The sequence below is a fragment of the Zea mays genome, chromosome 2, assembly GCF_902167145.1.
Source record: "Zea mays cultivar B73 chromosome 2, Zm-B73-REFERENCE-NAM-5.0, whole genome shotgun sequence".
NCBI classification, from domain to species: Eukaryota; Viridiplantae; Streptophyta; class Magnoliopsida; order Poales; family Poaceae; genus Zea; species Zea mays.
Window position 1 is genome coordinate 83,791,194 of NC_050097.1, and position 23,463 is coordinate 83,814,656.

Consider the following 23,463-nt stretch of genomic DNA (forward strand, 5'->3'; position numbering starts at 1 on the left):
TAGCCGATGAACACCATTTTCCTCCCGCGATCCTCGAGCTTCTTCAGATGCGGCGTTGTGTTTCGAACATACACAAGACATCTGAAGGTCTTGAGGTGCTTCACTGCTGGCTTCTTCCCATGCCATGCTTCGAATGGCGTCATGCCGTCCACGCTCTTCGTCGGGCATCTGTTCAACACATAAACAGCGGTACTTACAGCTTCACCCCAGAACCAGCTGGGCAAACCTTTGGCCTTGAGCATGCTCCTTGCAGTGGCTACGACTGAGCCATTTCTGCGCTCGACGACTCCATTTTGTTGCGGGCTGTAAGGTGCAGTGTGCTGCCGATGTATACCTTCAGCTGCGCAGTACTTCGCGAATTCAGTTGTGGTGAATTCTCCTCCTCGGTATGTACGAAGGGCTCTCAATTTCGCCCCAGATCTACCTTCTGCTTGTGCTTGTATCTCCTTGATGGCAGCCGCAGCACAATCCTTTGAAGGGATTGCGGCTATCCACATGTATCGGGTGAAATCATCCACCATGAGCAGAAAATACATGTTACCTCGTGGCATCGCCGGTGTGATTGGACCACACAGGTCCGCGTGCACTAGCTCGAGGCGCTGATGAGCGTGGTACTCTGCTTCTATCGGGAATGAGGTCCTTCTCTGCTTGCCGGCTTGGCAAGCCTCGCACACCCTGTCCACCTGCCCGATCGATAGTAATCCACGCACCATCTCCTCCCGAGCTAGCTTCCAAAGCGCCGCCATGTTGACATGGCCAAAACGCTCATGCCAGAGCCTAGCCTCTTCATCATTTCGCCTGTGCACTTCTAGGCAAGTTGCCGGGGCGAGTTTCACTTGAAGCAGATACAACCGATTTGTTTCGCGTCGTACCTTCGCCAGCAGTCGATCGCCAGGCTCCTGGATCTTCATTACTCCTGCGCTAACATCGACCTTGTACCTAGCCTCGTCGAGTTGACCGATTCTAACAATGTTTGTCGTCAGTCGGGGAATGAAGTAGACTTCGCCTAGCGATCTGATTTCTCCAGTCTTGCACAGGAATGCGACGGTCCCGCGGCCTTCAATCCGCGCCATCAAGTCATCCTCGAAACGCACAGATCCCAGCTCCATCTCTTCGAGCTTGATGAAGGCAGCTCTGGCGCCGACATGTGATTTGTCGCCCCTGTGTCCAGCACCCATGTCTTCGCATCACGCTCCTTCCTATCATCGAGGTGGGCGAGCACCCGTTCCTCTTTGATCACGATTTGGGCGCTGGATTTCCACGCTCTTTCGGATTGAGCAATGGGGAATTTTTTTGGCACCGTGATTTTCTCTGGGGAAGACTTCACGAGCAACAGGGTGGCCTCCTCCTCTTCTTGAGTAACGTGGGCCATCTCCCTCTTGGGCTTCGACCGGCACTCGCGGGCCCAGTGACCAGTTTTGCCGCACTGTCGGCATTCATCCCAGGCCGGTTTGTTGGACCCGCCTGGCCCACCTGACGCGCGCCCACGACCGCGTCCTCGCCTGCCTCCTCCTCTGCTTGAGCTCGCGCCGCCTCTGGCAGCCGCCACCGGAGTGGTTCTACAGCTCGCGCCTCCTCCGTCGTGCATCCCATTCTTCCTCGGTGAGGTACAGCTTCCCTTCATGCTTCAACGAGGTCGGCACTTCCTCAAATGCCTCCTCCGCTTCCTTCAATCGCCCTACCAGATCCACGACTGACATCGTCGTCACGTCCAGCAGCGTTCTGATCGCGATTGCAATTTGCTTGAATCAAGGCGGCAAGCTTCGGAGGATCTTCGCAACGATCACGTCGTCCATCACTTCATCGCCCAAAGTGGCGAGTTGCGCCACCATATTGTTGAGGCGGAGTGCATACTCCTCGACGGTTTTGCCGTCGTCGAACGAGGCGAGGTCGAATTTTCGACGCAGTTGTTGCGCCGTCGACTTCCTCACCCGGTCGTCTCCGATCCGCATGGTTGCGATCGCATCCCAGGCCTGCTTGGCCGTCTCCATTTTTGCCAGCGTTGGCACCATTTCAGGTGGCACGGCGCTGCACAGCACGTCCAGCACCATCATCTCCTCATGAGAATCGACACCACCCTGCTGGATCGCGTCCCAGAGAGCTCGGGCTTTGAGTTTCACCTTCATCAGGAGCGCCCAGTCGGAGTAGTTCGTCTTGGTTAGGGTGGGGTAGCTACTCCCGCCACTAACTTCGCGAATCACCCTCTGGATCACCACTCCATCTTTGGAGATGTTCTCGTCGCCCCTCCTGCCAGACATCTTCACAGGATGACCGTCGGCTTTGATACCACTTGTTAGAACTAGAACCTCGCCGGAGTGACACCGCACAGGATGCCGGCGAGATCACGGCCAACACAACACTCAGAAAACTCACGCGAAACACAGTGGACACGATCTTGTTTTTGGTGCTGTCGAGTGACTGCTTTTTCCATTGATATCTCTTGGTTTATATAGACTATTACATGGAAAGAAACTACCTTAATAAGGAAACTAAATAACGGCTCTCAATCAGCCTTATTCTAATCATACACCTAATTTAAGCTAATCAAGATAAACTGCTAAACATGGCACCCAAGGATTACTTTCTACAGGAGAGAGCTGATGAAAGAGAGAGAAGTGCGCAGAGAACTCAGCGCGTTGGGAAAAGAAGACCGTGCACGCGGAAGAGATAGGGACGGCGCGCAGGATTTTTTTTTTCCAGAGCTTGAGCGGCTGAAAAAAATCAATCAGAGGGCGGCGGGATTTTTCCATGGCTGAGCGACGTGGCTGGACAAAAATATCAAGGGAAGAGAGAGAGTGGCGTGAGAATAGAGATGCGAAGGAATATTTTCCTTTTTTATACCAAAAATACAGATATTTTGGATAACGATCTTTTCTGATCATTAAAGGGTCGGATAATTAGGATCGACACCAACAATTCGACCGGATTTGATTTGGCGAATTCTTCGAAATCAGATGCATTTTCACCCGTTATTTATATCTAGAGATTCAGATCGAGACGAGAAACACACGGATCGAACCAAACGAGACCAGGACTGAGATTTTAGTCCGCTTTCATTTACATAGGAATCAGACAAATTTCCACAATAGTAAACAGTGGAACAGATTAATCACGAATACTCAGTTCGGATCAAGTTATCTCGGCCCGATTTAACGTTTTTGCATTAAACTTTTGTCGCCGAGTTCAAATTAATTTGCCCGGGATAAAATCGTAAACGTAGGTCGAGCTTCCGAATTCGTATTCGCGCGAGCGATGAATTTTAAATAATCATCGGACGCACCAATTTTCAGAACAACTATGTTCCGAACATCACGAAAATTTAGGAAGAGCCCAGATAAATAAAAACGATGTCGAACTCACGACAGACAAAACAAATGTGATATTAAAATCGCGATAGACGAAGGTGATTAAAATTTAGCATCTGTTTTATCCACTGATATTACGTGCTTAACTCCATACTCGTTGTTTACGGGAGATAAACACCTGGGCTGTTACAACCCTCCCCCTTAAAAGAATCTCGTCCCGAGATTCGGAATGAAAGACTTTTAAGAGCATAGGAGCATGTAACCCATGTCCATATCAGCGGTAATCATTAGACAGTTCCAAATAAAGGCGAGTGTCTCAGGATATTGTCTCTCTAGTAGACATAACATGTATTGCCATAAGCTAATTTAGAGATGTCCAACAATAGAGACAATGTCTGCCAGAAGAACACATAAGTTTCCATATGTGCAGTTTGCTTTTTCTGATGACATTGTACCATCTGAGTCTGTTGAGCAAGCGGTGGATATGCAACTTTACCCAAACAGAATCAGATGCAACCTCTTGGGTAAAACACACAGAAAGAGGTTTACCAACAAGTGGCCATTTGAGGAATTCAAGTTCCAGGAAGATAATAAAAATTCGAGGAACGCATTAGTGAAGATGATCAACAAAGGTTGACTTCACAATCAATCCACTTTATCAAGCACTAAGCATGACTCAACCCGATCACACATGCTAGAAAAGCACGCGTGAGGCGATCGAGGCATGACTAGAGCGATAATTAGGTGGTTATTAGTTGACTTAATCTTGATTTTTGTAAGTGAAAGGGAAATGTGCCTTTGGGCCATTTCTAAGTATTTTGGTGATTGAGTGTCAACACAAGTGCTTAAATGTAAATCTATGCCCATGGATGAACAAAGTGCAAATCACAAGTAAAGGTATGTTTCTAAGCCTTAGTACATTGGTTTTGTGTACTAATATACTTGTCTAAGTGTTAGAAACAGAGAGAAGAAGAAAGAAGAAGAGTTGGCTGTGTACAGCCAAAAGGCTGCTTCGGTCTGGGGCACCGGACTGTCCGGTGGTGCACCGGACAGTGTCCGGTGCGCCAGGCTGCCTCGGCCTGAAGACGCCGCTCTCGGGAAATTGCCGACGGCGTACGGCTATAATTCACCGGACTGTCCGGTGTGCACCGGACTGTCCGGTGAGCCAACGGTCGGCCGGGCCAACGGTCGGCCGCGCGATCTGCGCGAGACACGTGGCCGAGCCAACGGTCGGAAGGGGGCACCGGACTGTCCGGTGTGCACCGGACATGTCCGGTGCGCCAACGGCTCCCAGATCTGCAACGGTCTGCAACGGTCGACTGTGCTGTTTATGGAAATAAATCGGGCACCAGACAGTGTCCGGTGTGCACCGGACTGTCCGGTGCGCCCGACGACAGAAGGCAAGGATGGCCTTCCAGATTTGTTCTCAACGGCTCCTAGCTGCCTTGGGGCTATAAAAGGGACCTCTAGGCGCATGGAGGAGAACACCAAGCATTCCTACAACACTCCTAAGCACCAAGACATCGATCTCGCGCATTCGTTTCATTGTGATAGCATATAGAGCTCTTGTGGAGTTGTGAACTTCTTGAGTTGTGTTGCGAGCTCTTGTTGCTGCTTGTGTGCGGGTTGTTGCTCTGATCTTTTGAAGTCTTGTGTGCGTTGCTCATTCCCTCCCTTACTTCGTATTTCTTTGTGAATCTCAAGTGTAAGGGCGAGAGACTCCAAGTTGTGGAGATTCCTCGCAAACGGGATATTGAAAGGCAAAGCAAAACACCGTGGTATTCAAGTTGGTCTTTGGACCACTTGAGAGGGGTTGATTGCAACCCTCGTCCGTTGGGACGCCACAACGTGGAGTAGGCAAGCGTTGGTCTTGGCCGAACCACGGGATAAACCACTGTGTCATCTCTGTGTTTGATCTCTTGTGGTATTGTGTTTTGTTGAGACTCCTCTCTAGCCACTTGGCAATAATTGTGCTAACACTTAACAAGTTTTTGTGGCTTTAAGTTGAAGTTTTACAGGATCACCTATTCACCCCCCCTCTAGGTGCTCTCAATTGGTATCGGAGCCGTTCTCTTCAAGAAAGGGACTAATCGCCCGAAGAGATGGATCCTAAGGGAAAGGGGATGGTGGTCGACAACAACGAGAAGGAGTCTATCTTCAACGAGCCGAAGAATGACAAGTCTACCGACCTGGGTTCAAGCCACAAGCGCAAAGATGGGAAGAAGAAGAAGACAAGGCGCATCAAGGAGATCGTCTACTACGACAGCGACGAATCCTCTTCTTCCCAAAAGGATGACGACCACAACGACTACGAGAAAAGGAAACCGGTTAATTCGAACTTTTCTTTTGACTACTCTCGTATTCCGCAAAGTTCAAATTCGCATTTGCTCCCCATTCCACTTGGCAAGCCCCCTCACTTTGATGGAGAGGACTACGGATTTTGGAGCCACAAAATGCGTACTCACTTGTTCTCTCTCCATCCTAGCATATGGGAGATTGTAGAGAGTGGAATGCAATTTGATAGCTCGGATAGCCCTATGTTTATCAATGAACAGATTCATAAAAATGCACAAGCTACTACTGTGTTGCTAGCCTCTTTGTGCAGGGACGAGTACAATAAAGTGAGCGGCTTGGACAATGCCAAGCAGATATGGGACACCCTAAAGATTTCTCACGAAGGGAACGACATCACCATGCTCACTAAAATGGAGTTGGTGGAGGGCGAGCTTGGAAGGTTTGCGATGATAAGGGGCGAGGAGCCAACTCAAACATACAACCGGCTCAAGACCCTTATCAACAAAATAAGGAGCTATGGAAGCACGAGATGGACGGACCATGACGTCGTCCGACTATTACTAAGGTCCTTTACCATTCTTGATCCTCATTTGGTGAATAATATTCGTGAGAATCCCAGGTACACCAAAATGTCGCCCGAAGAAGTCCTAGGAAAATTCGTCAGCGGGCGAATGATGATCAAGGAAGCAAGGTACATGGACGACGCCTTGAATGGACCAATCAACGAGCCGCAACCTTTTGCTCTCAAAGCAACAAGAAGCAAGGAGGCGCTACCTAGCAAGGTGGCACAAATTGAGGCGGCCGGACTTAATGATGAAGAGATGGCTCTCATCATTAAACGCTTCAAGACGGTACTAAAGGGTCACAAGGGGCAGCCAAGCAAGACCAAGACAAAAGGGAAGCGCTCATGCTTCAAGTGCGGTAAGATTGGTCATTTTATCGCTAACTGCCCCGATAATGATAGTGACCAGGAACAGGGAAATAAGAGGGAAAAGAAGAAGAATTACAAGAAGGCAAAGGGCGAGGCGCATCTAGGCAAGGAGTGGGACTCGGACTGCTCCTCTACCGACTCCGACAATGAAGGACTCGCCGCCACCGCCTTCAACAAATCAACCCTCTTCCCAAATGAGCGTCACACATGCCTTATGGCAAGGGAGAAGAAGGTATGTACTCGGAACTCTACCTATGCTTCTTCAAGTGAGGACGAATCTAGTGATGAGGATGAAGTAGATTACTCGTGTTTGTTTAAGGGCCTAGATAGAACCAAGGTAGACAAAATTAATGAATTGATTGATGCCTTGAATGATAAGAACATACTTTTAGAAAAGCAAGAGGATTTGTTGTATGAAGAACATGATAAATTTGTAGAAGCTCAAAGATCTCATGCTCTAGAAGTTAAAAGAAATGAAATGCTTTCTTGTGAATTATCTTCTTGCCATGATACAATTTCTAAATTAAGGAGCATTAATGATGATTTGAATGCTAAGTTAGAGATTGCTAGTAAATCCACCTCTTGTGTAGAAAATGTCGTAGCGTGCACTAGGTGTAAAGATATTAACATTGATGCTTATAGTGAACACCTAGCTTGCATTTCTAAATTAAATGAAGAGGTAGCTAGTCTTAATGCCCAACTTAAGACTAGCAAAAGTGATTTTGAGAAACTAAAATTTGCTAGGGATGCCTACACGGTTGGTAGACACCCCTCAATTAAGGATGGGCTTGGCTTCAAGAGGGAAGCCAAGAACTTAACAAGCCATAAGGCTCCCATCTCCGCCAGGGAGAAAGGGAAGGCTCCTATGGCAAGTAGCTCTAAAAGGAATCATGCTTTTATGTATCATGATAGGAGACAAACTAGAAATGCTTATAAGAGTTATAATGCATATGATGATTTTAACTCTCATGCCATGTTCGCTTCTAGTTCCTCCTTTATGCATGGTAGATATATGTCTAGGAAAAATGCTATGCCTAGAAAGAATATTATTCATGCTCCTAAGAAAGTAGTGAATGAACCTTCTACAATTTATTGTGCTTTAAATGCTTCCTTTGCTATTTGTAGAAAGGATAAGAAAATTGTTGCTAGAAAGTTAGGGGCAAAATGCAAGGGAGACAAAACTTGCATTTGGGTCCCTAAGGATATTTGCACTAACCTTGTAGGACCCAACATGAGTTGGGTACCTAAGTCCCAAGCCTAAATTTGCCTTGTAGGTTTATGCGTCCGGGGGTTCAAGTTGGATTATTGATAGCGGATGCACAAACCATATGACGGGGGAGAAGAAGATGTTCACCTCCTACGTCAAGAATAAGGATTCCCAAGATTCAATTGTATTCGGTGATGGGAATCAAGGCAAGGTAAAAGGGTTAGGTAAAATTGCAATTTCTAATGAGCACTCTATCTCTAATGTGTTTTTAGTAGAGTCTCTTGGTTATAATTTGCTATCTGTTAGTCAATTATGCAACATAGGGTATAACTGTCTATTTACAAATGTAGATGTGTCTGTCTTTAGAAGAAGTGATGGTTCACTAGCTTTTAAGGGTGTATTAGACGGCAAACTTTATTTAGTTGATTTTGCAAAAGAAGAGGCTGGTCTAGATGCATGCTTAATAGCTAAGACTAGCATGGGCTGGCTGTGGCATCGCCGCTTAGCACATGTGGGGATGAAGAACCTTCACAAGCTTCTAAAGGGAGAACACGTGATAGGTTTGACTAACGTGCAATTCGAAAAGGATAGACCTTGTGCAGCTTGTCAAGCAGGTAAACAAGTGGGAGGAGCACATCATAGCAAGAACGTGATGACCACATCAAGACCCCTGGAGCTGCTGCATATGGACCTCTTTGGACCCGTCGCCTATCTGAGCATAGGAGGGAGTAAGTATGGTCTAGTTATTGTTGATGACTTTTCCCGCTTCACTTGGGTGTTCTTTTTGCAGGATAAGTCTGAAACCCAAGGGACCCTCAAGCGCTTCCTCAGGAGAGCTCAAAATGAGTTTGAGCTCAAGGTGAAGAAGATAAGGAGCGACAACGGGTCCGAGTTCAAGAACCTTCAAGTGGAAGAGTTCCTTGAGGAGGAAGGGATCAAGCACGAGTTCTCCGCTCCCTACACACCACAACAAAATGGTGTGGTAGAGAGGAAGAACAGGACGCTAATCGATATGGCATGGACGATGCTTGGAGAATTCAAGACCCCCGAGTGTTTTTGGACGGAAGCCGTGAACACGGCTTGCCACGCCATCAACAGGTTCTACCTTCATCGACTCCTCAAGAAGACGTCGTATGAGCTACTAACCGGTAACAAACCCAATGTATCTTACTTTCGTGTATTTGGGAGCAAGTGCTACATTCTAGTGAACAAGGGTAGAAATTCTAAGTTTGCTCCCAAAGCTGTAGAAGGGTTTTTATTAGGTTATGACTCAAATACAAAGGCGTATAGAGTCTTCAACAAATCATCGGGTTTGGTTGAAGTCTCTAGCGACGTTGTATTTGATGAGACTAATGGCTCTCCAAGAGAGCAAGTTGTTGATCTTGATGATGTAGATGAAGAAGATGTTCCAACGGCCGCTATACGAACCATGGTGATTGGAGAAGTTCGGCCACAGGAACAAGATGAACGAGATCAACCTTCTTCCTCAACTATGGTGCATCCCCCAACTCAAGACGATGAACAGGTTCATCAACAGGAGGCATGTGATCAAGGGGGAGCACAAGATGATCATGTGAAGGAGGAAGAAGCGCAACCGGCACCTCCAACCCAAGTTCGAGCGATGATTCAAAGGGATCATCCCGTCGACCAAATTCTGGGTGACATTAGCAAGGGAGTAACTACTCGATCTCGATTAGTTAATTTTTGTGAGCATTACTCCTTTGTCTCTTCTATTGAGCCTTTCAGGGTAGAGGAGGCCTTGCTAGATCCGGACTGGGTGTTGGCCATGCAGGAGGAGCTCAACAACTTCAAGAGGAATGAAGTTTGGACACTGGTGCCTCGTCCGAAGCAAAATGTTGTGGGAACCAAGTGGGTGTTCCGCAACAAACAGGACGAGCACGGAGTGATGACGAGAAACAAGGCTCGACTTGTGGCAAAAGGTTATGCCCAAGTCGCAGGTTTGGATTTCGAGGAGACTTTTGCTCCTGTGGCTAGGCTAGAATCAATTTGTATCTTGCTAGCATATGCCGCTCATCACTCTTTCAGGTTGTACCAAATGGATGTGAAGAGCGCTTTCCTCAACGGGCCAATCAAGGAGGAGGTGTACGTAGAGCAACCCCCTGGCTTCGAGGATGAACGGTACCCCGACCATGTGTGTAAGCTCTCTAAGGCGCTCTATGGACTTAAGCAAGCCCCAAGAGCATGGTATGAATGCCTTAGAGACTTTTTAATTGTTAATGCTTTCAAGGTTGGGAAAGCCGATCCAACTCTTTTTACAAAGACATGTGATGGTGATTTGTTTGTGTGCCAAATTTATGTCGATGACATAATATTTGGTTCTACTAACCAAAAGTCCTGTGAAGAGTTTAGCAGGGTGATGACGCAGAAATTCGAGATGTCGATGATGGGAGAGTTGAACTACTTCCTTGGGTTCCAAGTGAAGCAACTCAAGGAAGGCACCTTCATCTCCCAAACGAAGTACACTCAAGATCTGCTAAAGCGGTTTGGGATGAAGGACGCCAAGCCCGCAAAGACTCCGATGGGAACCGACGGACACACCGACCTCAACAAAGGAGGTAAGTCCGTTGATCAAAAAGCATACCGGTCCATGATAGGTTCTTTGCTTTATTTATGTGCTAGTAGACCGGATATTATGCTTAGCGTATGCATGTGTGCTAGATTTCAATCCGATCCTAAGGAGTGTCACTTAGTGGCGGTGAAGCGAATTCTGAGATATTTAGTTGCTACGCCTTGCTTCGGGCTCTGGTATCCAAAGGGGTCTACCTTTGACTTGGTTGGATACTCAGATTCCGACTATGCTGGATGTAAGGTCGATAGGAAGAGTACATCGGGGGACGTGCCAATTCTTAGGAAGGTCCCTGGTGTCGTGGAACTCTAAGAAACAAACTTCTGTTGCCCTATCTACCGCTGAGGCCGAGTACGTTGCCGCAGGACAGTGCTGTGCGCAACTACTTTGGATGAGACAAACCCTCCGGGACTTTGGCTACAATCTGAGCAAAGTCCCACTCCTATGTGACAATGAGAGTGCTATCCGCATAGCGGAAAATCCTGTTGAGCACAGTCGCACAAAGCACATAGACATCCGACATCACTTTTTGAGAGACCACCAGCAAAAGGGAGATATCGAAGTGTTTCATGTTAGCACCGAGAACCAGCTAGCCGATATCTTTACCAAGCCTCTAGATGAGAAGACCTTTTGCAGGCTGCGTAGTGAGCTAAATGTCTTAGATTCGCGGAACTTGGATTGAATTGTAGCATACCTGTGTTTATGCCTTTGATCATGTTCATTCTGCATTTTGTTGCTTATTGTGGTGCTCAAGTTGTACAAACACTCCCTGGACCTCACAAGTCCGTTGCAAAGTGATGCACATGTTTAGGGGGAGATGTGTTACAACTTGACCCTTAGAGACTAACCATATGCTTGAGTTTGCTTGATTTAGTCTCAAAGGAGAATTGAAAGGGAAAAGGTGGACTTGGACCATGAAAGACTTCCACTGCACTCCGATGAGAGGGTAACTTATTCCAAGTCCATCTCATGAACTCTTATTGCCATTTGATCTTAATTGAAGATTTTGGTGAGGCAATGGGGTTAGGGGGCCAAGATTGATCCCGTTTTGGTGCTTGATGCCAAAGGGGGAGAAAATAAAGGCCAAAGCAATAGATGGATCAGCTACCACTTGAGAAATTTTGAAAATAGTGAAATAGAGCTTTTTGTAAATTTTGAAAATAGTGAAATAGAGCTTTTTGTTTTGTCAAAACTCTCTTATTGTCTCTCTTGTCAAAAGTTGGCTTTTTGTGGGGAGAAGTAGTGATTATGGGAAAAGGGGGAGTTTTTGAAATCTTTGATCAATCTCTTTTGGAATGACTCTCTTTATGCTTCAACATGTGTGTTTGACTTAGAGATAGAGATTTGAGTTTGATTTGCAAAAACAAACCAAGTGGTGGCAAAGGATGATCCATATATGCCAAAGTTGAATAAAACTAAAATTTATTTTATTTGGAGTGATTCTGCACTTGTTCTAGTTGCTTTATGTTGTGTTGGCATAAATCACCAAAAAGGGGGAGTTTGAAAGGGAAATGTGCCTTTGGGCCATTTCTAAGTATTTTGGTGATTGAGTGTCAACACAAGTGCTTAAATGTAAATCTATGCCCATGGATGAACAAAGTGCAAATCACAAGTAAAGGTATGTTTCTAAGCCTTAGTACATTGGTTTTGTGTACTAATATACTTGTCTAAGTGTTAGAAACAGAGAGAAGAAGAAAGAAGAAGAGTTGGCTGTGTACAGCCAAAAGGCTGCTTCGGTCTGGGGCACCGGACAGTGTCCGGTGCGCCAGGCTGCCTCGGCCTGAAGACGCCGCTCTCGGGAAATTGCCGACGGCGTACGGCTATAATTCACCGGACTGTCCGGTGTGCACCGGACTGTCCGGTGAGCCAACGGTCGGCCGGGCCAACGGTCGGCCGCGCGATCTGCGCGAGACACGTGGCCGAGCCAACGGTCGGAAGGGGGCACCGGACTGTCCGGTGTGCACCGGACATGTCCGGTGCGCCAACGGCTCCCAGATCTGCAACGGTCTGCAACGGTCGACTGTGCTGTTTATGGAAATAAATCGGGCACCGGACAGTGTCCGGTGTGCACCGGACTGTCCGGTGCGCCCGACGACAGAAGGCAAGGATGGCCTTCCAGATTTGTTCTCAACGGCTCCTAGCTGCCTTGGGGCTATAAAAGGGGCCTCTAGGCGCATGGAGGAGAACACCAAGCATTCCTACAACACTCCTAAGCACCAAGACATCGATCTCGCGCATTCGTTTCATTGTGATAGCATATAGAGCTCTTGTGGAGTTGTGAACTTCTTGAGTTGTGTTGCGAGCTCTTGTTGCTGCTTGTGTGCGTGTTGTTGCTCTGATCTTTTGAAGTCTTGTGTGCGTTGCTCATTCCCTCCCTTACTCCGTATTTCTTTGTGAATCTCAAGTGTAAGGGCGAGAGACTCCAAGTTGTGGAGATTCCTCGCAAACGGGATATTGAAAGGCAAAGCAAAACACCGTGGTATTCAAGTTGGTCTTTGGACCACTTGAGAGGGGTTGATTGCAACCCTCGTCCGTTGGGACGCCACAACATGGAGTAGGCAAGCGTTGGTCTTGGCCGAACCACGGGATAAACCACTGTGTCATCTCTGTGTTTGATCTCTTGTGGTATTGTGTTTTGTTGAGACTCCTCTCTAGCCACTTGGCAATAATTGTGCTAACACTTAACAAGTTTTTGTGGCTTTAAGTTGAAGTTTTACAGGATCACCTATTCACCCCCCCCTCTAGGTGCTCTCAGTAAGTACTTTCTCAGGATGGGTTGAACCAAAGTGAGTTTAGACAACTCGATAAAACGATCTCTAAACTCAACCTTCGTTCATTGGGCAGTTACAAGTTTAGTCAAAACCAACTTGTTGAACTAATTTTGACATTGGGCATGTCCTCTCAGTACCATCGGTAAGCTAAGGGTTGAGGGTTCACATTTGCTAATAGGAGATCATGTATTTGGGTCATTTGGTTAGGTTGTTCATCCATTTCTTCCATGCGAGAGGAACTGGCTTGTTTCGGGAATGCATGGATTAAATAAGAGAGCGAATGAACAAACTTCTGCATCTCAACAGCAGGGAAAATCAATCTCCATTTTGAGAGCTAATCAGCTGTCTTTCAACACTAAAAAGCTCCAAGATTTCACCTTTACAAAAAAGGATGCCAAGGGAACGTGTATGTGTGAAGTCACCATCAAAGTCAAGGAAAAGAGTTCACACATGAAAGGGGTATACAGTTGATCCAACAGAGATGATAGATGTTGCTTGATCACTTCGACAAACAACACCAAAATTGTTTCAAGGGAGGAGTCCACGGAAGATAACATATTAGGGTAGTTCCATAATGGATCATGACCAGAGACCTTGGTACCGTCATGCGCCAAGCAGCAAAATCCTGTGTGCGCATTCACAGGAGGCCCTCAGTTTCGCCGTGGTACCATAAGTCCTTAACCATGACACCATTACAAAACTAGCACCAATAATGAATCTCACGTGGTAAGAACAATTTGTGTAGAGGTAACATATTGATATAATCTCATAATGGATTATGACTACCAACTGTGATACTAGCGTGTGCCGAGCAGCACAACCGTGTGTGCGCACACACAGAAGGCCCTCGGTTTCGTCGCGGTATCATCAATTTTAGTCATAACGCCAATACTAGACATAACCAATAAGAAATCTCGCGCGACACCAATGGATTGGGCAAGGGTGACAATATACAAAGAGATACTCCACCTATCAGAATGGTTACAAGTAGAGAGTCAAATAGATTATGGCCCAAGGAAATGAACAAGACATGCCATAACCTAAACTTGTTAAAAGGAGTACGATGGGAGACTGTTAATTCAGTTCCAAGCATATTTCTACGCCCATCGCAAAGATCATAAGGTCAAGGATTAGTATCTGATTAGATACGGAGGGAAAACAATCACAAGATTAAGTTGGTATGCCTTTGATAGATATGAGGAAACCAAAGGCATCAAGTTCAAGGAAAAGATTGGGTAGTCCTTTCCTAAGTTAGGTTGATAAAATAATGACATGATCCTTAAGAAGAGGCAAAACTGGATAAGGGACATCAGCTTGTGCCAATCGAACAAGGGCATGATCTAGGATGGAAATATGACAACTAAAACGTCACGGATTAAATAACGAGAACACGGACTCGAGATTCTAGCTTTAAGCTCATGCACATCTTGCGTTGGGTAAAGAAATTTATCCAAACATCCATTTGCATGAGTTTGGTCATGGAGGGATAACGGAAAATTTTAAATTTAGGGTCATGGTTCACTAAATAAGAACATGGCCTAGTTTTGGGTTTAGGCAATCAAGTTACCAACTCTCTATTGGCACATCAAGTTCAAGAGCAAACACCATTTGCACTACTAGTCAAATCAAGAAAAGCTAGAACCCATCTAAACATGTATCTCTAAGACACCACATTATTTACAATCACCGGTTACTGGAATAAAGATGAGAGAAGCATCTTGGGTGTATAGGTGACAAACATAATGCAACAATCAGGATGCATGCTCGTCTTATGCGTCCTCACAATTTTTTTTGCCAATCTAATGTGGCAATAACGTTCTATATCGGTGGCATACTTACGACTCTCACGGTATTTTGCTAGTCGTCAGCTACACATACGTTTTCGAGGTTAGTGTACCTACAGAAAAATCCATCACAGCCAAATTTTCCCATGACGCAGTTCACACATGACAGTTTATCACAGTTTATACTCCATATATTTCTTTATGGAGGCCAACTCATCATTAAGCATCGAGCCATGCATAGGCGCCGTTGCCACACTTTAACCATAGGGCAACTCATTATGGTAACTCACCTTCTTACCTGAGCGTAGGTGCGCCGTTACAAGTACATTACACTTCTCCGTATTCCCATGTCTATATACCCATACACATCCATGGGGTACTGAATTCCTAGAAAAGTAAATACTCCACATCGCAGCCTTCATATATACATATGTGGAACATGTATATAATGAAGCGCCACAATTATGCTCTTCCCTAGACCGACATTTGTTTGGTCATGCTCTCACAACTCACCTTACCTGAGCGTCGATCCATTCAAAACTGAATGGCCTCAAAAATAACATTACACATGTACGCAATATCCACCCGATTCTGGGTTATGGTTTTAAACTAAGCCACCTGATGTCGCTAGCATTATAGTTTTTCAAATCTGTTTTTCAAAACCAAACAATGTGTTTAGTTAAACATAGGTTTTTCAAAACCAAAACTTTGTTTTTAAAATACGTATGTGACCGTATTATACTTAATCTTGCTCCGATACCAGCTGTGGCTGAACCTCCCAAGTTATTGAGCCCACATGCACCTGTCCTTGTCTCAAAGACCTCAGACGGCTATGCATGTGCACCAAATAACTTAACAGGATCCGTCCGAGTGTCCCAAGGACCTCGGATAAACCACTTACAACCAGAACCACAAGATTAAGTAAACACAAATCACACACCAACATTTTGCAGCGGAATTTCTTGATTACAAAAGGTTACAAGTTACAACAAATTTACATTATCTTTATCGGAGTTATTACAAAAGTGATTCAAAGAAATATACTTTGAAATGTTACAAATTATTTATAAGTTTGAAATATATGCTAGCTCAAGTGACTATCCTCAATAAGAAGTATAGAAGAGGTACTTAGACTTATAAGAAGGTCGAGCCCACCGGCACTTAGCACCATCCACAGCAACACAATTCTATTTTCGGTTCTTCCTCCTGCTTGGGAACCACCTTTGCACAAAAAGTAGCAAAGCTCCGCAGGCTCTTCACCTAAAACAACATGGGACAAAGCCCTGAGTACGAAGTGTACTTTCGCAAGTCTTACCCGACTAAGGAAAAAGACTCTCAAGGATATGCTGGATTTAGGAATCAAGGAGAGGCTCTTAACAAGAATCAACTTAGATACTTTTGCAGAAATAACTTACTAAAGTGAGTCCTTACTTTCAATATTTTAATGCCAGATTAAATATTAATAGACTCTGGTTGCACCTAGTCTAATTTCACCATCTCATCAATACAACATCATTTCTATTCATAATGTTCACATCTTGACTTAGGTTGCAGGTCAGTGACCAAGTCTCCACTCTCTGGGGATATAACGGCGATCCGAATCGATTTACTCAGCTGAGAATCTCTAACCACACGACATATGTAGCACTTAACCCTTGCATATGTCAATCGTTCCCATATATCCTCCACAACGTGAACTGGTCCACGCTACCCAAGAGCACAGTACTCCTCCATCCAGTCTCTAGCTAGGAGGGTACACGCTACTCCCACCATCTCCCACGCCCAGTGCGCGGTTGTCTTTTCACGTATGGAATAGACGGGTTCAAGCTTACCCTGTCCCATATCTAGGGCATGTGGCCAGTTAAGATAGTCCTTGATCATACAGGCCTACATACGCATCCAATCCTTAATTAACCTGGGCGGATCATCACCTGTTCCTAGCCCAAGTCTCGATTTAAGTACTTCCATCCTTAGGATTCTTTGTGTTCCTAAGGATGAAAAGAGCATTATAGGGAACTTTGCAGTAAGATCCCACCATTGCTCCCAATGAAAATATTATTGCAGGCAGAAGCCATCCTTCCTTAGGATAACCCCTGAGCTAGGCATTAACGCAAAGGACAACCTTTATCCACAAGATCTAAGAAGGGATAAGCATTTTTGTAAATCATATTTTGATACTTCATCAGAAGTATCTATAAAGGTATGGATATCAAGGTAGACAATGCATCAAAGGGTTTCCAAGCAACTCCTATAAACTTAATGCACATTTCGCTAGACTTAAAGTGTGTAAAAATCATTGAAAAACACAAGGAAAGGGGTTGCATGCACCGGGGCTTGCCTGGATAAAACTAGGTTAGTATTGTTAGACGTTGATCACTTGATGATCAGCCTTTGTTCTGACACTTGTTTTGTTTGCCCTTCAGGTTGGTCTAACTGACGACATCGTTGTACGAAGAAGACCACTCCTTGCACCATCTTGAGGTCAACTTAGTTCTGGTTCTCCGCATCACGTAGTTAATTCACGTACCTGAATGAAATGCATTATGCACATGAATGCATAGCACTGTCTTCACTGCACAACTAAAATTCCTCGCAAGAAATGCCGATAGCGCCTACCGGCAATGCACTAAAATTACTAAGCAAATAAATCTAGCTTACCAGCATCAAACGTGACTCAATACTTGTGAGAACGCTGATAAATTCTGGTTTGAGCTTGTCGTCGAACATCTGACAGGTGTTGAGATCTTCCGCCCACATGACCCAGACGGGACTGATTACGAGGAGGCGAAGCATGGCAAGGCGCGTATTGGAAGAGCTATTGAGATTAAAGACGACGACACGCGTCATGACGAGGTGGCATATGGTAGAGGAAAATAGGAATGAATGACGATGAGAGAACAACATAGCTGCGTGGGACTTGGCGATAACGGCAAGATGGAGCGTTGTTCAGCTCAGCAGACATGACCAAGAAAATTTACGAGCACACACGGGGCGAGCAGTTGAATGACGGTGGCGAAGCTTGCTGGTTTGACACGAAAAGGACCAACAAGGTCGACAGCCAGTGCGACCAGATAAAGGAGCGGAGTCCGGCACCATATTGACGATGGACACCAGAAGGACGAAGACGAGGTCGAGCAGGAGAAAATGGGTTCAACGGCCCGACAGCAAACGTCCAGCACTATATTGACGATGGCCACCAGAAGGACGAAGACGAGGTCGAGCAGGAGAAAATGGGTTCAACGGCCCGACAGCAAACGCGAGCACGCGCGAACCCGATGGATGAGAGCGGGTGCACCGCAGAGACGACGAGGAGGCGCGCGAGCGTCGACGCTAGCCGAGGGTAAGCACGAGCACCGGGACTAGGCAACGGGGGCTCGTGCGACATCAAGGAGATGGGCTAGGCAGCGGCCACGGAGGCGAGCGCGGCATGGAACAAGGCGAGGTCGCAGCTGGGCGAATTCGATGGCGCGGACTGCTTTGCGGCCAGGACGGCTGCCGCGACGCGCACGACGTCGCCACGCCACAGCACCACCACGGCCAGGAACAGATGCACGCACAGGGAGCCTTACGGCGCTGGAAACTGACTCGCGCAACAGAGAGAAGCGCTGGCGAGCGAGGCCTCGACACAGGACGAGCGCGCATCAGGGAGAATCCACGGCGAGGGAGCCCGGCTGGATTGTTGATGGAGCAGACAGATGGGCGCTGAGCTGGGGAATGGACAGAGAAGCGCGGCCATGGAAAGCGGACTGTGGCCGGGCGAGACTGGCGTCCAGGAAGGAGCAGAAGATGACTGGCAAACAGACGGCGCTGGGGAAGAAACTCGTCAGCAGGATTCGGAGCCGGCCATGGACGACGCTGCCGCGACCAGGGCGAGCACGGCCGGACTTGAGGAAGAGGAGGGAGGCCGGGGAGCAAGGCGAGCTCACTGCAGAGGAGAGACTTGACCGGCCAGGAACAACACGCCCAGGAACAACTCGCGAGCAGGGAGACAATGGCGAGCTCTGCGGCAGAGCACGCCGACGAGCTCCAATTGTGGCCGCAGTTAGGAAGGGAGAGGCACCAGACGCTGGCTGAACGCATGGAGAAGGAGCACTCGACCGTGGAGGGACCTCGGCAGGGCGCAGTGGCCAGTGAACTCGGCCGGGCACGAGCGAGCAGAGGAAGTCGGCGCGCAGGGGAGCAGAGGGGATGGGCGCGCCTGGGAGATGGAGTAGGAGAGAAAGCCGCGGCCAGGGAGTTCAGGGCGCGGCGAGCTTGCTGCGCCAGGGAGCAAGACGCGACATCAGGGGCGAGCTCGGCCATGGGCGCCGGAGCTGGAGGAGAGGAGTGCGGCGGGAGAGAGCTGATGAAAGAGAGAGAAGCGCGCAGAGAACTCAGCGCGTTGGGAAAAGAAGACCGTGCGCGCGGAAGAGATAGGGACGGCGCGCAGGATTTTTTTTTTCAGAGCTTGAGCGGCTGAAAAAAATCAATCAGAGGGCGGCTGGATTTTTCCATGGCTGACGACGTGGCTGGACAAAAATATCAAGGGAAGAGAGAGTGGCGTGAGGATAAAGATGGGAGGGAATATTTCCCCCTTTTTTATACGGAAAATACAGATATTTTGGATCACGATCTTTTCTGATCATTAAAGGGTCAAATAATTAGGATCGATATCAATAATTAGACCGGATTTGATTTGGCGAATTCTTCGGAATCAGATACGTTTTCATCCGTTATTTATATCTAGAGATTCAGATCGAGACGAGAAACACACGGATCGAACCAAACGAGACCAGGACTGAGATTTTAGTCTGCTTTCGTTTACATAGGAATCAGACAAATTTCCATAAATGTAAATAGTGGAACAGATTAATGACGAATACTCAGTTCGGATCAAGTTATCTCAGACCAATTTAACGTTTTTGCATTAAACTTTTGTCACCGAGTTCAAACTAATTTGCCCGGGATAAAATCGTAAAAGTAGGTCGAGCTTCCGAATTTGTATTCGCGCGAGCGATGAATTTTAAATAATCATCGGACACACCGATTTTCGGAACAACTATGTTCCGAACATCACGAAAATTTAGGAAGAGCCCGGATAAATAAAAGACGATGTTGAACTCGCGACAGATGAAACAGATGCGATATTAAAATCGCGATAGACGAAGATGATTAAAATTTAGCATATGTTTCATCCACTGATATTACGTGCTTAACTCCATACTCGTTGTTTACGGGAGATAAACACCTAGGGTGTTACACCTGGTAACTATTGTTATAGGAGAATTCTGCATAAGGTAATCTCTTGTCCCATCCGGACTTATCTTGCAACGCACAAGCTCTCAACATATCTTCAAGGATTTGATTAGTTCTTTCAGTCTGACCGTCTGTCTGCGGATGATAAGCTGAACTGAAATTCAGATGTGTACCCAAGGCTTCATGTAACTGCTGCCAGAAATGAGAGGTGAATTGTGCTCCTCTGTCTGACACTATCTTCTTTGGTACACCATGAAGAGAAACGATCTGGGACATGTAAAACTCCGCCAATTCACTACACCAAAATCATACACTTCCTACGGTTTTTTAACTTCCTACAGCTTTTATAACAAACCGTAGGAAATAAATAACTTCCGAGAGGCAACTGGTAGCTCTAGGAAATAAACATAACTTCCTACGGTATTTTATAAAAGCTGTAGGAAGTTAGCTTTCACATGCTAACCCGTGTGTTCGGTCAAGCGAGCCACTAACTTCCTAGAGGCGGCCGTAGGAAGTTAGCATGGGCAGCTAACTTCCTACAGCCTCCTCTAGAAAGTTAACTTTTAATTGCTGATTCGCGGGTGTGGTCAAACGAGCCGCTAACTTCCTACGGCCTCCTCTAGGAAGTTAGATTTCAACTTTTGACCAGCCAAACGAAAAACTCGTGCTCAAGATTAAGGAACAATCCAAAGATTACACCAATCATATTAAGATTGGAGGATCAAGAAAAGGAGAATCTAAATCCTAAGAGCTAGTTTGATAACCTCGTTTTTTTGACAGTTCTCTACCGACGTTCGCACACGTAGCAGCCCTTGTTGCCATTTTTTCTCCGCGTCCTCTGTGTCCGAGGTTGGGATGCTGCCTTTATAAACCTTCACCTCCAACTCACTCGTATCTCATTTCGAGAGATTCTGATATTTTCCATCAACAAGAAACATGTTTGTAAAATTACCATCAGACCCACATTTCATAGACCCAACTGGACCCATAATTCATAGACACAGTGGTAATTATAACAAGAAGACAACATCGTAAGTGACAAAAATCTAATTGTCTCATCTCTTTTCCGTTCGCCAATTCGAAATCGAATCCGTTCCCCAATTCGAAATCGAATGGGGTCGGTCTTGTCGTGCGTGCGTGGCTGCGCGAGCGACTTGACTGCACCCGACCCCCCTCCTCTCAGTGCCCACACACTGCGCGCCGCCGCCGGGTCCTCCTAGTGTTTCGCCGCGATGTCGCTCCGGCCGAGCGAGCGGGAGCAGATGCGAAAGGGCAACTACAAGCAGACGGTGGACGCGGAGGAGAGCCGCCACCGCCGCGAGGGCCAGATGATGGACATGCGCAAGGCCAAGTGCGAGGAAAGTCTCCAGAAGAAGCGCCGCGATGGGTTTCCCGCCTCCGCCGCCGGTATGCCGCCGATGGTCCACTCCACCGCGCTCCAGCAGAAGGTGCGGTGCCCCCCTCCCTTGTTCTTCCTGGCCCCGATCTGATCCGCTCTCTGCGTTAGGGTATGGGTGACGTGGTGGCACTCCATTTGCTGGGTTCGGATCTGACTTTCTTGGTGACGGGATGGCTTTCCGGCGATGGCGCATGCTGTCCACTCCAACGACCCCTCCGTGCAGCTTGAGGCCACCACACAGTTCAGGAAGCTGCTTTCTATAGGTGAGATTGGGATCTTATGTGCAGTTAGCATTCCGGATGGATAGAGTTTAGGGGTTGAGATTTGGGCCATGCTCGAGGTATTAGGCCATACCCAAACGTGAGGGTATGGTCAGTTGTAGCTGTTTCGTGTAATTGTTGTATACAGGACTTGACTTGTGGATTGCGAGCTATCAAAATTAGTCGTTGCACCCTCTCATTTTCAGATTACTTAATTTACTGTCTCCTCAGAAAAAAACAAACCCTATCCTATGGCCTCTGCAACATGCATATGACCATGTATGCCCAAAAGTTCTGAAAAAAGTTATACTCCTGAAAGCATTTGATTTCATGAACCACTATTCTATTTTTTCCAGTAGTGTTCTGCTTGCAGCTGGGGCAATTATCATTGCATCCATGTGTGTGTTATACATTGTTTTATTGTCTTAAAATGGTATGCAGACTATGTGTGTGTTTGCGCATTAGTGTGTGTTATACATTGTTTTATTGTCTTAAAAAGGTCATGGAGAGTCTGCGTACCTCTTTTCATATTCTTGTACATCGTAGATAGCAGCTTTGATATCTTGTGGGATTCTTGTATTTGTTGGTGAATCCAGATGAGTGCATGGTACTTCTTTCTTAATTCCCACTACAACTTTATGTGAAAGTTAAGTAGTAACTTGCTGATTAAGTTTCCATAAATTTCTCTCGTAGTCCCCCCAATCGAAGAGGTGATCAGCACAGGAGTGGTGCCGCGATTCATTGAGTTTCTTACACGTGAGGACCATCCCCAACTCCAGGTCTGGGAACAGTAGCACTGAACAATTATATGGTTTTACTTTATTTTCTCTCTTATTAATCGGTGGCAATTTGCGATATATAACTTATGCTGCAGTTTGAGGCTGCATGGGCACTCACCAACATTGCATCAGGCACATCAGAGAACACTAAGGTGGTCGTTGAGAGTGGTGCTGTGCCCATCTTTGTCAAGCTACTCAACTCCCTCAAGCGAGGATGTTCGTGAATAGGCATGCACTAAATTACAAGAGATGTGTCTTATTATGACCCGGGGCAGATCCAGAATTTTTCTATGACCCAAGCCAAATCTACCAAATTTTCTTCTTTTTATTTTATCTTAACTATTTTGTACCATATTAAATAGAGACTTATATAGAGTTACATGGATCAAGCCCTGGGCCACAGATCGGGTGGCCTGGGGTGTAGATCCGCCACTGATTATGACTATGGATGAGACTTTTGTGATGTAATTGATGAGACTATAGATTTAAATATTGTTATGTGATTGTGTGTGAGATGTTTTATGTGAAAATATGTTGTGCTATATAGTTGTTGATATATTTCTTATGTTGTGGAATGTGGAGTAAAATAAAAATAAACAACATTTATAATGTTTATCAAATTAACTTCCTAGAGGCTTATTGGGCCGTAGGAAGTTAGCCAACTAACTTCCTAGGGTTATAGTCAGTCGTAGAAAGTTAGTCAGCTGACGGTGTAAAGCTACTAACTTCCGAGAATTTACTAACTTCCGAGAGGCTTCTTTGGCTGTAGGAAGTTAGCTAACTTCCTAGAGGGCTCTAGGAAGTTAAGCTAACTTCCGACAAAAAATTTTCGAGAGCCAAACTTCCGACGGGATGGCTTAACTTCCGAGAGTTTAGCTAACTTCCTAGAGTTTAGGACTAACTTCCTAGG

At 46.3% G+C, this 23,463-nt stretch overlaps 2 protein-coding genes across 5 annotated transcripts; one reads left to right on the plus strand and one right to left on the minus strand.

Moving 5' to 3' along the window:
• Nucleotides 1-17,147: 17,147 nt before the first annotated feature.
• Nucleotides 17,148-19,240, minus strand: LOC118476330 (uncharacterized). The gene is made up of 2 exons (XM_035965310.1): nucleotides 17,539-19,240; nucleotides 17,148-17,407 (listed from the first exon to the last, which is right to left on the minus strand). Exon 1 carries the CDS (start codon nucleotides 19,180-19,182, stop codon nucleotides 18,265-18,267), a length of 918 nt encoding a protein of 305 aa, XP_035821203.1. The 5' UTR covers nucleotides 19,183-19,240; the 3' UTR covers nucleotides 17,148-17,407; nucleotides 17,539-18,264.
• Nucleotides 19,241-21,092: 1,852 nt separating this feature from the next.
• On the plus strand, nucleotides 21,093-23,066 carry LOC103646640 (importin subunit alpha-1b). Of its 4 annotated transcripts, none has more exons than XM_008671350.3 (4): nucleotides 21,196-21,563; nucleotides 21,623-21,777; nucleotides 22,468-22,553; nucleotides 22,649-23,066. In XM_008671350.3, the coding sequence occupies exons 2-4, from the start codon at nucleotides 21,699-21,701 to the stop codon at nucleotides 22,775-22,777; spliced, it is 294 nt and encodes a 97-aa protein (XP_008669572.2). In that variant the 5' UTR covers nucleotides 21,196-21,563; nucleotides 21,623-21,698; the 3' UTR covers nucleotides 22,778-23,066. The 4 variants fall into 4 exon arrangements, 3 of the variants coding, with proteins under 3 accessions (XP_008669572.2, XP_008669573.1, XP_035821204.1); XM_008671351.4 differs by having other exon boundaries at nucleotides 21,196-21,522; XR_004856253.1 differs by lacking the exon at nucleotides 21,623-21,777 and having other exon boundaries at nucleotides 21,093-21,563; nucleotides 22,649-23,057.
• Nucleotides 23,067-23,463: the final 397 nt, after the last annotated feature.

What these genes read in the sequence shown, in the direction of transcription:
- LOC118476330 (XM_035965310.1), bottom strand. Translation starts at nt 19,182, where the DNA reads ATGGCCGAGCTCGCCCCTGATGTCGCGTCTTGCTCCCTGGCGCAGCAA.
- LOC103646640 (XM_008671350.3), top strand. Translation starts at nt 21,699, where the DNA reads ATGGCGCATGCTGTCCACTCCAACGACCCCTCCGTGCAGCTTGAGGCC. An exon ending in CAGGAAGCTGCTTTCTATAG is followed by an intron (nt 21,778 to 22,467) that starts GTGAGATTGGGA and finishes TTTCTCTCGTAG; the next exon opens with TCCCCCCAATCGAAGAGGTG. An exon ending in AGGACCATCCCCAACTCCAG is followed by an intron (nt 22,554 to 22,648) that starts GTCTGGGAACAG and finishes CTTATGCTGCAG; the next exon opens with TTTGAGGCTGCATGGGCACT.